The sequence below is a fragment of the Marmota monax genome, unplaced genomic scaffold (genome assembly GCF_021218885.2).
Source record: "Marmota monax isolate L192 unplaced genomic scaffold, Marmota_monax_Labrador192_F-V1.1 WCK01_AAM20220418_F8-fsc00148, whole genome shotgun sequence".
Classification (NCBI taxonomy): Eukaryota; Metazoa; Chordata; class Mammalia; order Rodentia; family Sciuridae; genus Marmota; species Marmota monax.
This window is the reverse complement of record NW_026693034.1, coordinates 2,544,783-2,558,751: the sequence shown is the minus strand read 5'-3', so window position 1 is coordinate 2,558,751 and position 13,969 is coordinate 2,544,783. Positions and strand designations below refer to the sequence as shown.

The following is a 13,969-nucleotide window of genomic DNA, read 5'->3' as shown; positions in this document are numbered from 1 at the left end:
TAGGACAACTTTATAAAGAAAAGAGGTTTATTTAGCTCGCAGTTTTAGAAGTCTGAGGCCAGAGCACTAGCATCAACTCAGCTCTGGGGAGGACCCTCTTGGCTACATTCCATAACAGCAGGAGTAAATAAGGAAGAGATCACAATGCCCAACAGGAAATCAGAGAAAGACTGAGATCTCACAATCCTTTCCAAGAGCACACCCCCAAATGACCTAAGGACTGACCTCTGGGCCCTATTTCTTAAAGGTCTCCACCACCTAGTATCTCCACACCAAGGACCAAGCTCTCAGCACATGACCCTTTAGGGACAAACATCATCCAAACCACAGAAATTAGATGGAAACTGGAAGTTGCTAGCAGATTCCATCTAGGATAAAGATGTTTCCAGACTGTGTGATAATCCCAAAGAAGAACAGGGAGCAGTGCCTCTTTCCTAAGACTTCTCCAAAAGCTTCCCACCCACCAAGTTGTTTTCCTGCTCTGAATCCCAGAGAAGCCTGCATGATTCCCTATACTTCTACCCTCCTTCAATCAGAAAGGCTGGTACCCATATGGTTCATTTTAACGCTGGTCCATTGGGGAGTTCTGCGGGTTTCATGTGGCTGCAATTCCCTTCATCCCAGTTCTAGCAATTTTTAGAGAAAGGAAAGGGGGGCACTCACTCTATCCCTGCTGAGGGTCTGGCCCTTTATAGACATTATATGGATTCCATGATACAACCCAGGAGTGACCAAACCTGGTGAGCATCTTCTTAGAGCTTACTGAGGAATATAAGTCCAGGATAAGACTGGCCATGGAGACTTGTGTCCAGTCAGACATGTATTCTTCTTCTCATGGGATGATCTGGACTTTCCTCTAGGACGACTGTTGGACATTCTACACACCAAAGGGCAAAGAGGCTATGTGGTCTTCTTGGAGAGCCTGGAGTTTTACTACCCAGAATTGTACAAGCTGGTGACGGGGAAGGAGCCCACCCGGAGGTTCTCCACCATTGTGGGTAAGCAACTTGGGCATCGAGGATACCTGGACTCTAAGAAAGGGTGTGTGTTTGTGTGTGTAAGTGTGTGTATATGTGTGTGTCCCACAGCAGGACAGTTTTAAAGCTGCAAGTCTGTGATATATGGGATTTGGGGCTATCCATCACACAATCTGCCTGGGAATGAAAGGTAGATGACAGGGACAGACTGAAGCAGGGGCCAAGAGAAGTGAGCATTGCTGGAGCCTCCCCATGCATGGTATGGGAGCAGGTCAGAAGTCCACTCTGCCCTCGAGATCTTTTCCTTGTCTTCTCTGCTCCCTTTCCAATGTCCCAGGGTCCTTGGGCATCTCATCTTCTTCATCTTCCTTCCTAAGCATTTAAAAAAAATTTTTTTTTAGTTGTAGTTGGACACAATACCTTTATTTTATTTTATTTTTGTATGTGGTGCTGAGGATCAAACCCAGTGCCTTGCACGTGCTAGGCTAGTGCTCTACCTCTGAGCCACAACCTCAGCCCCCCTGCCTAAACATTTTTTTAAATCAGTCTTCTCCCTGTCTCAGACCCTCCAGCCCCATCAACCCCCTTCATCCATTCTCAGTCTGCTCCAATGTTCTCTCCAGTCTCATGCCACCCTCCCCTGCCTAAAATTCTCCAGTGGTTTTCCATTGTTTCTCTGTAAAGACTCAGGTCTTTAATGGGACCCACAAGGACCCTAACTAACACTCTAGCCCTGCTGAGACTCCCAGGCTCATTTTTCTGCCCCTCCCTCCCTCTCCTCTCTCCTTTCTTCTCTTTCCTCCTCTTCCTCTTCCTCCCCTCGCCTGCCCTCTTCTCCCCTCTCTTTGGGCTCTCCACTTTTTTTTTATGGACTGGGGATTGAACTCAGAGTCACTCAACCACCAAGCCACATCCTCAGCCTTATTTTGTATTTTATTTAGAGACAGGGTCTCACTGAATGACTTAGTGCCTCACTTTTGCTGAAGCTGGCTTTGAACTCGAAATCCTCCTGCCTCAGCCTCCCCATCTGCTGGGGTTACAGGTGTGCGCCACCACGCCCGGCTGGGCTCAGCCACTTTGGTCTTCCTTTAGCTCCTGAAACATGCCAAGACCTTCTCTCCTCCCCATGTGGCCTTGGCAATGTTGTTCCACCTTCCTAGAATACCTTTCCCTCCTGAACTGAACATTTCGGCTTGGCCAACAGGGACCTTCCACCCCCTCTAGCTACCAGCCTGGATCTGGTCGGTCATTATAAATTCTCAGGGCTGCCTGTGTCTTGACTCTAGTGACACCTGTGTGTGATCATTCGACTGTTTTGCTCACCCTGAGTCCCCAGTGCCTAATGGGTAGTAAGAGCCAGCAAGATGTTGGTGAGTGAATGAGTGAGCGAATGTCACCTGCCCCGTCGGGAACCTCTTCCGTGCCCTGCCGGGTCCTCGGGCCTGACTGGGTGCCCCTCTGCGCAGTGGAGGAGGGCCACGAGGGCCTCACGCACTTCTTGATGAACGAGGTCATCAAGCTGCAGCAGCAGATGAAGGCCAAGGACCTCCAGCGCTGCGAGCTGCTGGCCAAGGCGCGGCAGCTGGAGGACGAGAAGAAGCAGCTGACGCTGACCCGGGTGGAGCTGCTGACCTTCCAGGAGCGGTACTATAAGATGAAGGAAGAGCGGGACGGCTACAACGAGGAGCTGGTCAAGGTCAAGGACGACAACTACACCTTGGCCATGCGCTACGCCCAGCTCAGCGAAGAGAAAAACATGGCGGTGATGCGAAGCCGGGACCTCCAACTCGAGGTAGGGGCTCGGAGGGCTCCTCCCAGGCTGAGCCAAGGGGAAGCTGGGCCTCAGGACCCCAGCGGGCACGTGCCGACACGCATGCACGTGCACACATACCCACAACCCCCCCCCCCCCCCCCCCCCCCCCCCCCCCCCGAGAGCTTCATGCCCAGGTGGGAGACAGGGAACCAAGGGGCCCGTGGCTCCAGGTTCCCAGATCCACCATGCGCATGCGTGCGCGCACCCACTGATGCCTCGGGCTCAGCCAACTAAATCCTCTGTGTGCATATTCAGACTTGCGCATAAAGACGCAGTAGAGCTTAGTACAACCTTGACCTTCACTGTGCATGCTCTGCACATGTGCAGAAATGTGCACACAGGCTCCACGCCCCCAAGGTAAAAAGAAAAAAAGAAAGAAAAGAAATGGGAAACTAGGGTTTCAGTGGCAAGAGGAGAAATACGAGACCCAGGCCCCAGATTATGATGCTTAGAGAAATTAGTAACGAAATGAGCGTAGCCCCTGCTCCTAGGGAATGAACTTCTCAAGGCTAGGACTCTTTGTCCATCTGTCCATCACGCTTGTATCCACAAAGTTCAGCGTGGTTCCTGGCATAGTGGGAAAATCACTGCATGTACCAGTGAACGACCCACCAGCCACATGATTGACGTGATTAATGAAGTTTGTCTCCTAAATGCAGAAAGAGAAAGGAAATTTGCTTCATTCATTTCTTCTATTTATTGAGCGCCGCTGTGCATCTGCTCTATTCCAGAAATATAAATCTCAAGACTAAGGTCCTCCTGTCATGGAACGTACATTATAATCAGAAAACAAATACATAAATAGTTTGAGTGCTATGGAGAAGACAGAATGAGGATAGAGAGTGGTGGAGCTGTTTTATCTAGGGTGGTCAGGAAAGGTCTCTGAGCAAGGGACACCTAAGAAAGGGAGGAACCTGGAAAGTCAGAGGAAATGCAAATGCAAAGGTCCCAATTTGAAGTAGAGAAGAAGCTTGGCAGTTTTTTTTGTTGTTGTTGTTGGTGGTGGTGGTGGTGTTGTTATTTGTTTGTTTTGCGTGACATCAGGGAGCCAGCAGGGCAGGGCAGCCAGATGAGCAAATGGTATAATAAAAAGAAGCTGGGAGAGGTGGCCAGGGTCCAGATCATAGGAGCATAGTAAGAAATTTGGAATTTATTCCATCTGTGATAGGAAGCCACTGAAGGATTGAGAGCTGAGGAGTAACAGCTGATTTATATCTTAGAAGGATCACTCCGGCTTCTGGGTGGAAAATAGACTCAGAATATTTATTAAGCACCTGCCATGTGTAAGGCACTGTGCTAAGCACAGTGGGGGACATGGGTATAAATAACTTGAGCTCTGCCCCAGTCACTTACAATTTCGTGAGGCAGACAGATCAGTAAACAATCCTCAAGAATTCAGGGGAGTTGAGTCCATAGCGATAGGGCATTTCAGTTAAGAGCGTGAACTGTGAAGTCCTATGGGTTTGAGTTCAAATTCTGGCTTCTGGCTCCCCCACTTCCTTGGCTATTGGCCTCAGTTTTTATTTGTAAGTAGTGATAAAGAAGATAAAGCCTGGCCTGGGGTTGTGGCTCAGTGGTAGAGCGCTTGCCTAGCATGTGTGAGGCACTGGATTCGATTCTCAGCACCGCATATAAATCAGTAAGATAAAGATCCAGTGACAACTAAAAAATATTTAAAAAGAAGAAGAAGATAAAACCTGTGCCCTGGGATTGTTGAGGTGTTGCACCCTATGTTTTTGGCAGAGTAAGCCCTGTACTTGTGGGACTGGGGATCTGCCCCAGCCTAGGATGCTTCAGTTGATCTTCAAAGGGGAATTTTGTTGCATGACCAGGAGGAGAGCTTTCTGTGCTGTTTTACGCAGGGCCAGGGGGAAGTTAACCTGCAGCAAGTGAACTTACAAAGTTTCTCTCTTAGAACTTCCTGCTGTATAATGTTTCCTTGAAGACATATTAGTAATGAGAAAGTGTGTGTAGCATTGAAAGAACACCCAGTGAGCTGAGTCCCAAGGTCGTTTCTCTGCCACAGGCTGCTTCCCTGTGTGCCCCTTTCTCCTGTGTCTCAGGCCACACTGTGCAGTAGCACCCTTTCCTTGCTACCTGACAGATTTCTTGAGGCTGTTCTCCCTACAAGCCTAGATTTGAAAAATGACACCTGCTCCTCTGGCGTCTCCCTTCCTTGCAGCCCTTGAGTGCAGTGCAAGGTCCCTTAGCTTGAGGAAGCAGAGAAGCTTAGCCACAAAGGCTCAAGATACCTGCTGAGCCCAGTTCCTGATGTTAAACTCTTGAGGGTGACGCTCAGCATGGCTGCAGTCATGCTTTTCAGATGCAGCGGCTGCCTTCTTCTGGAGGCCACTCTTCCTGATACTAAATCCAGGCAGGTCCTTCAGGCCAGAGGTCCCGAAGACTTAGACTCCCCTGAGTTTCAAGCTGCTTTTTGTTTCGTTGTCTTTAGCAGTAGTGCAGTGTGTTCAAATAAAGTCTGGTGTGGATTCCAAGAGGACAGACTCATCCAAGAGCAGAGCTGCTCTGAGGACTGAAGTCAGGGTGGTGGCCAGATCCCTGGCTTCTCGGCCATCTTTTGCCTCCCATCCATCACCCTGGGGTTCTCCAGGGGAAGCCCTGTGTTCCAAGGACCCGTTTGAAACCCATCATAAAAGGCCACTGAAATCAGTAGCAGATGCTAGGGCGACACCCGCTTGGGTATCCTAATCTGGAACCTGTTCTATCCTACAAATTTCTCTGAGAGAATTTTCTAAGGGACGATAGCTCTTTAGAAGTATTCTAATGTGGCATCTATACACAATGGAATTTTACTCAGCAATAAAAGAGAGTAAAATCATGGCCATTTGCAGGTAAATGGATGGTGTTGGAGAAGATAATGCTAAGTGAAGTTAGCCAATTCCAAAAAAACAAATGCTGAATGTTTTCTCTGATATAAGGAGGCTGACTCATAGTGGGGTAGGGAGGGGGAGCGTGGGAGGAACAGACGAACTCTAGATAGCGCAGAGGGGTGGGGGGGAAAGAGAGGGGGCAGGGGATTAGCAAGGATGGTGGGATGTGATAGACATCATTATCCAAAGTACATGTATGAAGACAAGAATTAGTGTCAACATACTTTATATACAACCAGAGACATGAAAAATTGTGCTGTAATAAGAATTATAATGCATTCCACTGTCATTTGTTTTTTTAAAAAATCAATTAAAAAAATTCCAGATTCAAAAAAAAAAATTAACTCATCAGGAACTCTCCATCACAAAGGAGATGATGATATGGTTTCCTGCAGAAAGTTTCTGTGAGCCTTTCCCCACCTCCAGCTGGAAGGAGGAGGAGGGGGCAGAACCTAGCTGGTGCTGGAAGCCCAGTAGGATCTGGAAAAGCGTTGCCTCTTCTGTTTCTTGCCAACGGCCTTCTCCCCTCACCCTCTTGGGCGTTTCAGATCGATCAACTCAAGCACCGATTGAACAAGATGGAGGAGGAATGTAAGCTGGAGAGAAATCAGTCGCTGAAACTGAAGAATGACATCGAGAATCGGCCCAAGAAGGAGCAGGTCCTGGAATTGGAGCGGGAGAATGAGATGCTCAAGACCAAGATCCAGGAGCTGCAGTCCATCATCCAGGTGAGGGCGTGCCTACCTGGGTGTGTGTCCAGAGCCTCGGCTTGCTGACGGCACATGACCTGTGCCATCCCCAGGCACCACCCTCTCCTCCTCTGTGGGGTGGGAGTGACGAAGCCACTCCCCGTCAGAGATGTCCCGTTATGGGAGATCATACTTACAAACACATTTCCTTCCTGGAAGCACTCTGTGAAAGCCACATGGAAATCAGTGTCCTGATGCTGAGGGAAGAGCATATCAAAAAACCTCCCTGCTCTTAAAGATTCCAAAAACCTCAACCATGCGCTCTGTGCATGCACCTCCTGTCTTGGTCATCCCAGAATCCTGTCTGGACAGAGGGGGGACATCACTGAGGAATCATATTCCAAAGTGCATCTGCAGAGAAGGAAAAAAAAAATGCATCCCCCCTGCTCTCTCTAGGGTGATCCCCCAGGACTACCACCCGGGGCTTGGGGCTCTGTTTCCGAGCAGAGGCTGAGCCCGGTTTATCAGAGCAGAGTTGATAATTCCAGGGTGGTGTCTGGAAGGCAGAGTGGCCTCCCTTTGTTGTCAGCTCTGAAGTGTTCTGAGGAGCAGCCAGTGTCGGCTTGGCTCTGATAAGAGCTGGGAGAACAATAGGCTCAGGGTATTCCTGAGAAAAAGTGGGTCTTACGCTTCTTTCCAGGTGATAAACTTCTTTAAGTGATAAGCTGCTTAAAGACCCCAAGAGAAATCTCTGCCTGCCTCTGCTTTCCTGCAGAAACAGAACCTTCTGTTCTCTCAGCATCTGTGGCTGAGTCTGTCGTCCCCGCCTTCCGTGTCCACCTTGTTCCCCGCCCCTAACCTTGACACCATCAAACCCCCGCTACCTGTCCGCTCAGGCCGGCAAACGCAGCCTGCCAGACTCAGACAAGGCCATCCTGGACATCCTGGAGCATGACCGGAAAGAGGCACTGGAGGACCGGCAGGAGCTCGTCAATAAAATCTACAACTTGCAGGAGGAGGTCCGCCAGGCAGAGGAGCTGCGGGACAAGGTGGGAGCCAAGGCCATGGCAGCGTCCCCTCCTTACCAGGGTGCACCAGTGAGTGCTACCTGGAGCCCCACGTTTCTTTCCAGGGACTGGATCTGCCCCTGGTATAAAGTTCCTCTGCTCCCTTGGAGTCCTTTATGAGTTTTAAGTATGAGCTTAGCCTAGCATCTGTCTTCCCCTTCCTGAGCGAGGAAGCCACAGGAAGGCAGGCACCGTGTCCACAATGTCCTCCCCCATAATACCTGGTACATAGTAGGTCCTCAGCAGTCCACAGTTGATTGACTGGCCTAGCTTGGTGCCTTTCAGTCAGATCGCTAGACCCCAGAAAGACAGGTTGAGCACACCAGCTCAGAGAGGTACAGCCAGGAAACAGCTGTTGGCCCTGACCTATTGATTGCTCGATATGTGTATTGATTTCTCCACGTTGCTTACAGTACTTGGAGGAAAAGGAAGACCTGGAGCTCAGGTGCTCGACCCTGGGGAAAGACTGTGAAATGTACAAGCACCGTATGAACACGGTCATGCTGCAGCTAGAAGAAGTGGAGCGGGAGCGAGACCAGGTATGAGTGCCACCCAGAGAGTGGGGGACCACAGGCTGCACTATAGGCCCCTGGCCCAGCCACTGGGGTCCATCAGAGAGTTTTGACCAGTGTAATGTCACTGACTACATGGGGAGTTACTCATGACTCTGTCTTTCCTACTTCTGTTCCAAACATGAATTCTATCCCAAGAGGCTTTGAGATCCATGGCATTTGGTGACCAGGGTGCAGGGTGTAGGGAAGAGAGCCAGGTCCAGTGGGCCCCATAATACGGTGCTCAAATGCCTGGACTCTTTAGTGAGGAGAGGTTCAGAGGCAAGCCATCGTTCATAAGATGTGTGGCCACAGGCAAGCTGCCCCACTGAAGCCTCCATCCTTGTCTGTAAAAGGGGAATTGTTAACATAGCACCGCCCCATAGAGCCGGCACGTAGCATAGGCAGGACAGACGGCCCTGGGATGGCACTAATGAAGAGGGCAGAGACGACACCCAAGAGTCAGGGCCAGGAAAGAAGTGACGGACATTACAGCCCACTTTGATTGGGTCAGGATGAGGCACCCAAGTGGCCCCTGTCTCGCCTCCCCCCACAGGCCTTCCATTCCCGAGACGAAGCGCAGACTCAGTACTCGCAGTGCTTGATCGAGAAAGACAAGTACCGGAAACAGATCCGGGAGCTGGAGGAGAAGAACGACGAGATGAGGATCGAGATGGTGCGGCGGGAAGCCTGCATCGTCAACCTGGAGAGCAAGCTCCGGCGCCTCTCCAAGGACAACGGCAGCCTCGACCAGGTGGGTCAGGCGGGCTGCGGCTCCAACCTGCCGCCAGCTGCCCTCCTGACACCAGGGATGGCTGGCCAGGGAACCACCACTGTGAAGGGGCTTTTTGTCCATTTGAAGGCAGAAGTACACGGTTTCCTCCCACATAGAATAACCTATGTCCTTGAACCTTCCATGTGTGTCTCTGTAGTGTTGAGCAGAAGCCACTCGCCTCATCTCGAAGGTAGAGGGTAGAATCCTGGCTCAGACAGGCAGCTCCACCATTAGGAGCTTTGGCACCTCTCAGTTGACCACAGTCAACTTCCCCTGGGCTCCCTCTGCCAACTGCACAGTCCTCAGTTCTAAAATGCCCTGCTCTTGTTAAAGCTGCCGGTGCCCCTGAGTAAACCCACTGCTGGGCAGGTGAGTGGCAGAGTGCATTTCCCAGCAGGCCCCAGGCACCCAGAAATGAGTGAATGCTGCACCAGGCCAGATGAGATCATGCTCACTATAGTGAGAACCTGCTGGGCACGGTCCTGGGCAGGTGCAATGCAGGTCCCTCGCAGCCCACAGAACTGTCCTTCAGGGAAGCTGTACTTACTGTCCTCATTTACAATGGAAGGGACCAAGATGCAAGGGCTGAGTCATTGTGACTCACCAGAGCCCTGGGGAGACTGATAGGAATTCCTTCTCCCCCTGAGCAGACAGAATCCCACAGTGGAGGCAAATACAGGGTCGTGGTTTCTCAGCACAGAACTTGTGAATTCCAAGTTCAAGGTTGTCATGGGAGCCCAGGGAGGAGTCCCTTCTAGGTTATAGGAAGACCCCTGCAGAAGGATCCCGGCACAGCCTCAGGCCCCCTCCCGGTGTTGCTGAGTGCCCCTCTCAGGGGGACCAGGATCCTGTGATGAGCTCTCATGTGGCCTTTGAGTGACGCCCTCTCTGTTCCCATCACCAACCTAGTGCCCTGGTGAGTGCCTGCCCAAGGCATGATGCTGGGCAGGACCAGCATGTTGGGCCACTGGGACAGCATGAGCAGAGCCCCAGACATGAGGCCTTGCAGGCAAGTGGCCGTCTGTGGACAGAAGAGAGCACAGTCAAGTCAGGGTTCCCTGAGTGCCCTGAGGGGTTTGCTGCTGTTCTGGGACCTTGAGGGGTCTTGTGCGGTACTCCCATGATTTTAGCTGAGGCGTGGGGCTAGATGTTGGAAAGCAAGGGAGGCTGGGGTGAAGGGGCAGAGGTGACCCCTTCACCACTGCATAAGAAGGTGGGGGCCCGGCCCAGGCCCTGGTAAGGTCAGAGGAGTGTGGAGCTAGGATATCGCCCATGGCATTCAGGGAGACGCCGGGTCAGGAAAGAGGAGGAGCCGTTGGGTGTCAAGCTTGGGTGCCAGAGGGGACAATGGTGCCGTTGGTCACTATTCTGCTGACGGCCAGCTGCTTGTCACACCTGTCTCCATCACTGGCTTCTCTGTCTCCAGAGTCTGCCCAGGAACCTGCCAGCCACCATCATCTCACAGAACTTTGGGGACGCGAGCCCCAGGGTTAACGGTCAAGAGGCTGACGATTCTTCCACCTCGGAGGAGTCACCTGAAGACAGCAAGTACTTCCTGCCCTACCACCCGCCCCGGCGCAGGATGAACCTGAAGGGCATCCAGGTACCTGGGCGCAGGGGCCCACAGCAGAGCAGGCACCAAGTCAGACCCCCCCCCAAGGGGGGAGGTGCCAGGGCTGGACTCCCCCCCACCAGGCTATGCCTGGTTCTGCTTAGGTCTTGGGCATCCAGGTGTCACTTGACGAGTTTCAACCCTGGAAACAGAAATGATGCCAAGTTAGGGTTTTTATTTATTTATTTATTTTTGTTTTGTTTTTGTTTACACGGATCCCATTTCTCCTATAAAAGAAAGGAAAAGAGAGTCAAGTAAGCATTAGTTTCAAGTTCATTTGCTTGTTTACCAAATAAGCATTGAGTGCCTGTCACAGTCTGATCCCAACTGTATTGCTCAGTGCCCAGCGCAGTCCCCCTCAAATGGCTGACTCGATGAAGAGTGAATGAGCCAGAAAGTGCATGAACAAATGGGACCATGTCATCAGGCCTGACCTGCCTTGGCCTCTCTCACCATGACCCCCGGGGCGGCAACACCTGGGGCCAAGGGTGGTGGGCAGCCTCATCCTTTTCTAAAACCCCCTGCCCTGTGCACCCAGCTGTGCCCCATCCTAGCTCCTCTGCCACGCTGAGAGCTATGGGGCAGGCCTTGGGGAACTTGGGCCAACACCTGCCTGGTCAAAGCCCAGGGGAGCTCCCTCAGTGTCCCATCCCAGAGGCAGGAGACCCACGACCTGAGTAACCACGCCAACCGTGCTCTGAGAGGCAGGATAGTCTTGCCTGGTTTTTATTTTTTCTTAGTGCCAATGACATGTGTCTAGGGCCCTGTTTGATTTGTGTCCTCTGTCTTGTTTCTTCCCCTCCCCTCTCTTTCAGCTGCAGAGAGCCAAATCCCCCATCAGCCTGAAGCGAGCGTCGGATTTTCAAGGTTAGTGAGAGACACCCAGATCCCTCTCTCCCTGCCTCATCTGTCGCACTGCCTCTCCTGGTCCATCTGTTTCTCCCACTGCAGCCATCAACCCTGCAGGGCCGACCTGGGTGGGACCTTGGGGGTCTCAGGGTGGTGAGAGCCCATTAGGTAGTGATTCATGTTCATCATTATCCAAAGTGCACAGGGGCCCTGCCCGCCACCTAGCCCTGGGTTTCCCTCCCCCACCCAGTGCATCTGTGCTCAGGGCCTGCCAGCCGGGGACTTCCTGGCCTTCCTCCACACCCTGGCTGGGCAGAGCCCAGGCTGGGGAGGCTGCTGGTTCCTCCCGGAGCCCCTGGGTCTCCCGGACATACTGACTGGAGGTCCTTCTTTTGTCCTCGCCACACATCAGGGTGATGATCAGCTGCGGATGGTTTGTTAGGCAAATGCATACCCACCATGTACAGGAAGGTTCAGGAAGATGTCCTGGGATGTTCCCCACAGCTCATCCACATTCAGGAGGAAGCGTCACAGGCCACCTGGGGGACAGCTAAGGGCATGGGACATTTCAACTGGGCCTTGAAAAGGGAGGATTTGGGTGGATGGTCCCAGTGTCTGGAAGGACCACTCTGCAGAGGGGCAGCAGAGAGAAAGGGGAGGAGCCCAGGTGGGGTGCCGTGTGGGAGGTGCTCTGCCATCCCAGAGGATAGAGAGGAACCCCCAGGGGGCCCACAGGCTATACCAAGGGCTTCACCCTGCCCTGGTGACGACCTCTAGGTAGCTTTGAGGGAACAGTTCAGACCTGGGCTTTGGGCAGGTCTCTTGGGGCATGGAGGGAGGAGGGGGAGGCCTGATCCAGGTCCCTCGTGACTACATCCGGTATCTCAGTAGCCTTCTTTATCTAAAGGGACATGCACTGGGCTTGGAGCCCGCAGCAAGCAGAGAGTATTGTCCCCCAAAGGAAGAGAAAGGGCGCTGCAAGGTCATGGGGCTTCTTTGTCCCTCACCAGACCTGATGAGGGCCTAGTGCACGGTTCCTCCCCTGGAGGTGGCCACAGACCGGCTGCGTGTCTGTGTATCTGTGTGCACGCTCGGTGAGGTAGAGGTGGAGAGATGGGGTAGCAGAGCTGTCAGACAAGGGCTGCCAGGGGTGGCACAGACTTGTCCCATTGTCCTTGGTCCACATCAGTAGGATATGGTGATCCGTCAGGACGAAGGACTAATTGGGCTCCCCCGAAGCTTTTGCTCCTTAAGGGGGGCCCTGTCTACAGAGAGCTCCCACTAGGGACCCCGTGTGGGGAATGCCATGAAAGTTTTCAAGGACAAGTGATACTGTTCAGCCTTATCTGGGTCGGGCCTGGATGGGGGCAGGGTCTGTTGGTGACGGGTCCCAACTGTAGCAGCCTGTAACTGGGAGGGGAAATGAGAATATTGGGGGCACTGCTCCTCCAGGTACCAGAAAAGGGAGGGCAGGTCCCCAAGGGGAAGGAGGCAAGAGGTTTGGGGCACCCGCCGGAGCCTCTGACTTCCCTTGTCTTCCCTTTTCTCTCCTCTCTTGTTTCTACTTCCAACCCTTTCACCCCTCCCTGGTGCCCCTCTGATGAGGACAGGCAAGGGACATGAAGACAGGGATGCCAGCCCCAGCTCCTCCCACTCCCTGCCCATCACCAGCTCCTTCTCCAAGATGGTAAGTGCGGGCTGCTCCACTTGGTCAGCCCCCACCCCTCCAGAAGGCTGTCCCCCGGGCTGCCAGTTTATGCACCTGAAGGCCCCAACCCACCTCTCTGTCCTTCCCAAGCCCAGGCCTGGTAGCTAAGTCCCTGTCCACCCTGGTCTGCAGCCCAGGTCTTCCTTGCGTTTATTTAAAGATGTTTCTACAGCCTCACAATGGATTTGCACTCTCTTGCACCTCCTTTCCCAATTTAACACTTGGCAGGGGGAGGAGCTGGGCCTTGGGCTGTAGCACAGCGAGGGCTGAGAACGCCTCACCGCAACCTTGCAGTGGGGTGAGCTGTGTAGCCTGGAAGGGTGAGCAGGACAGGAACTGCTTATGCTCGTACCCCTCCCCTGACCAACACCTCCACTCCTTGGCTGTAGACCCCCTGGGCAGAGCCGCCAGGGTCCCAGCCACTAGATCCAATGTCACTCACCCCCAGCCAGGCAGCAGAAGGCGCAGGATTAGAAATTCTAACCCCGAGGGAAGCCCCAGGAAGCTTGTCAGCGCAGCTTCCCAAATCAGGCCCTGGGGGAGGCAGAGATGCTGTGATGAATGAGTCCTGTCTGGTGGCAGCTCTTGGGGACAGAATCCAAGGCTCATATTTGAGGCAGCCTTTGCCAGAAGCCTTCCGGCTTGGTTTCCCAGGTCACCCCCAAGCTGTCCCCACCCTCCTCAGCCCACAATCATCATCATGTCCAGAGCAGGCACAATCCGGGGACACGGAGCTCAGTCTATGCAGGGTCGTGAGGCCCCACCCTGGCCTCCCGGCCTCTGTGGTTCCCGCCAGCATCCTCCCGTGAGCAGATGTGAGAGCAGATGTGCTTCAAGCTCAGCAGGCGCCGCGGGCTGAGCACAGGCCTCCTCTGGCCAAGGTCGCCGCTAAGGACCAGCTTGCTGTGCCTGTGCTGCCTGAGCTGGGGACGAGAACAAATCCGAGTTAGATTTCGTCCCTGTGTATATAACATTGATGCCGGCGGAGGCATCAGCACACAGCTCCCCACCTCCCATGACACCTCTGCTCCGTGTGT

At 53.1% G+C, this 13,969-nt stretch overlaps 1 protein-coding gene across 3 annotated transcripts in view; it reads left to right on the top strand.

Moving 5' to 3' along the window:
• Window positions 1–13,969, top strand: part of Card11 (caspase recruitment domain family member 11) — a 117,707-nt gene that overhangs the window by 87,073 nt on the left and 16,665 nt on the right. For all 3 annotated transcript variants that reach the window (XM_046453678.2, XM_046453676.2, XM_046453677.2), the window contains exons 5-13: window positions 861–998; window positions 2,444–2,769; window positions 6,230–6,409; window positions 7,267–7,419; window positions 7,851–7,976; window positions 8,545–8,742; window positions 10,190–10,366; window positions 11,191–11,242; window positions 12,835–12,911. In XM_046453678.2, the coding sequence (XP_046309634.1) occupies window positions 861–998; window positions 2,444–2,769; window positions 6,230–6,409; window positions 7,267–7,419; window positions 7,851–7,976; window positions 8,545–8,742; window positions 10,190–10,366; window positions 11,191–11,242; window positions 12,835–12,911 (1,427 nt within the window). The remainder of the gene's footprint in view (window positions 1–860; window positions 999–2,443; window positions 2,770–6,229; window positions 6,410–7,266; window positions 7,420–7,850; window positions 7,977–8,544; window positions 8,743–10,189; window positions 10,367–11,190; window positions 11,243–12,834; window positions 12,912–13,969) is intronic.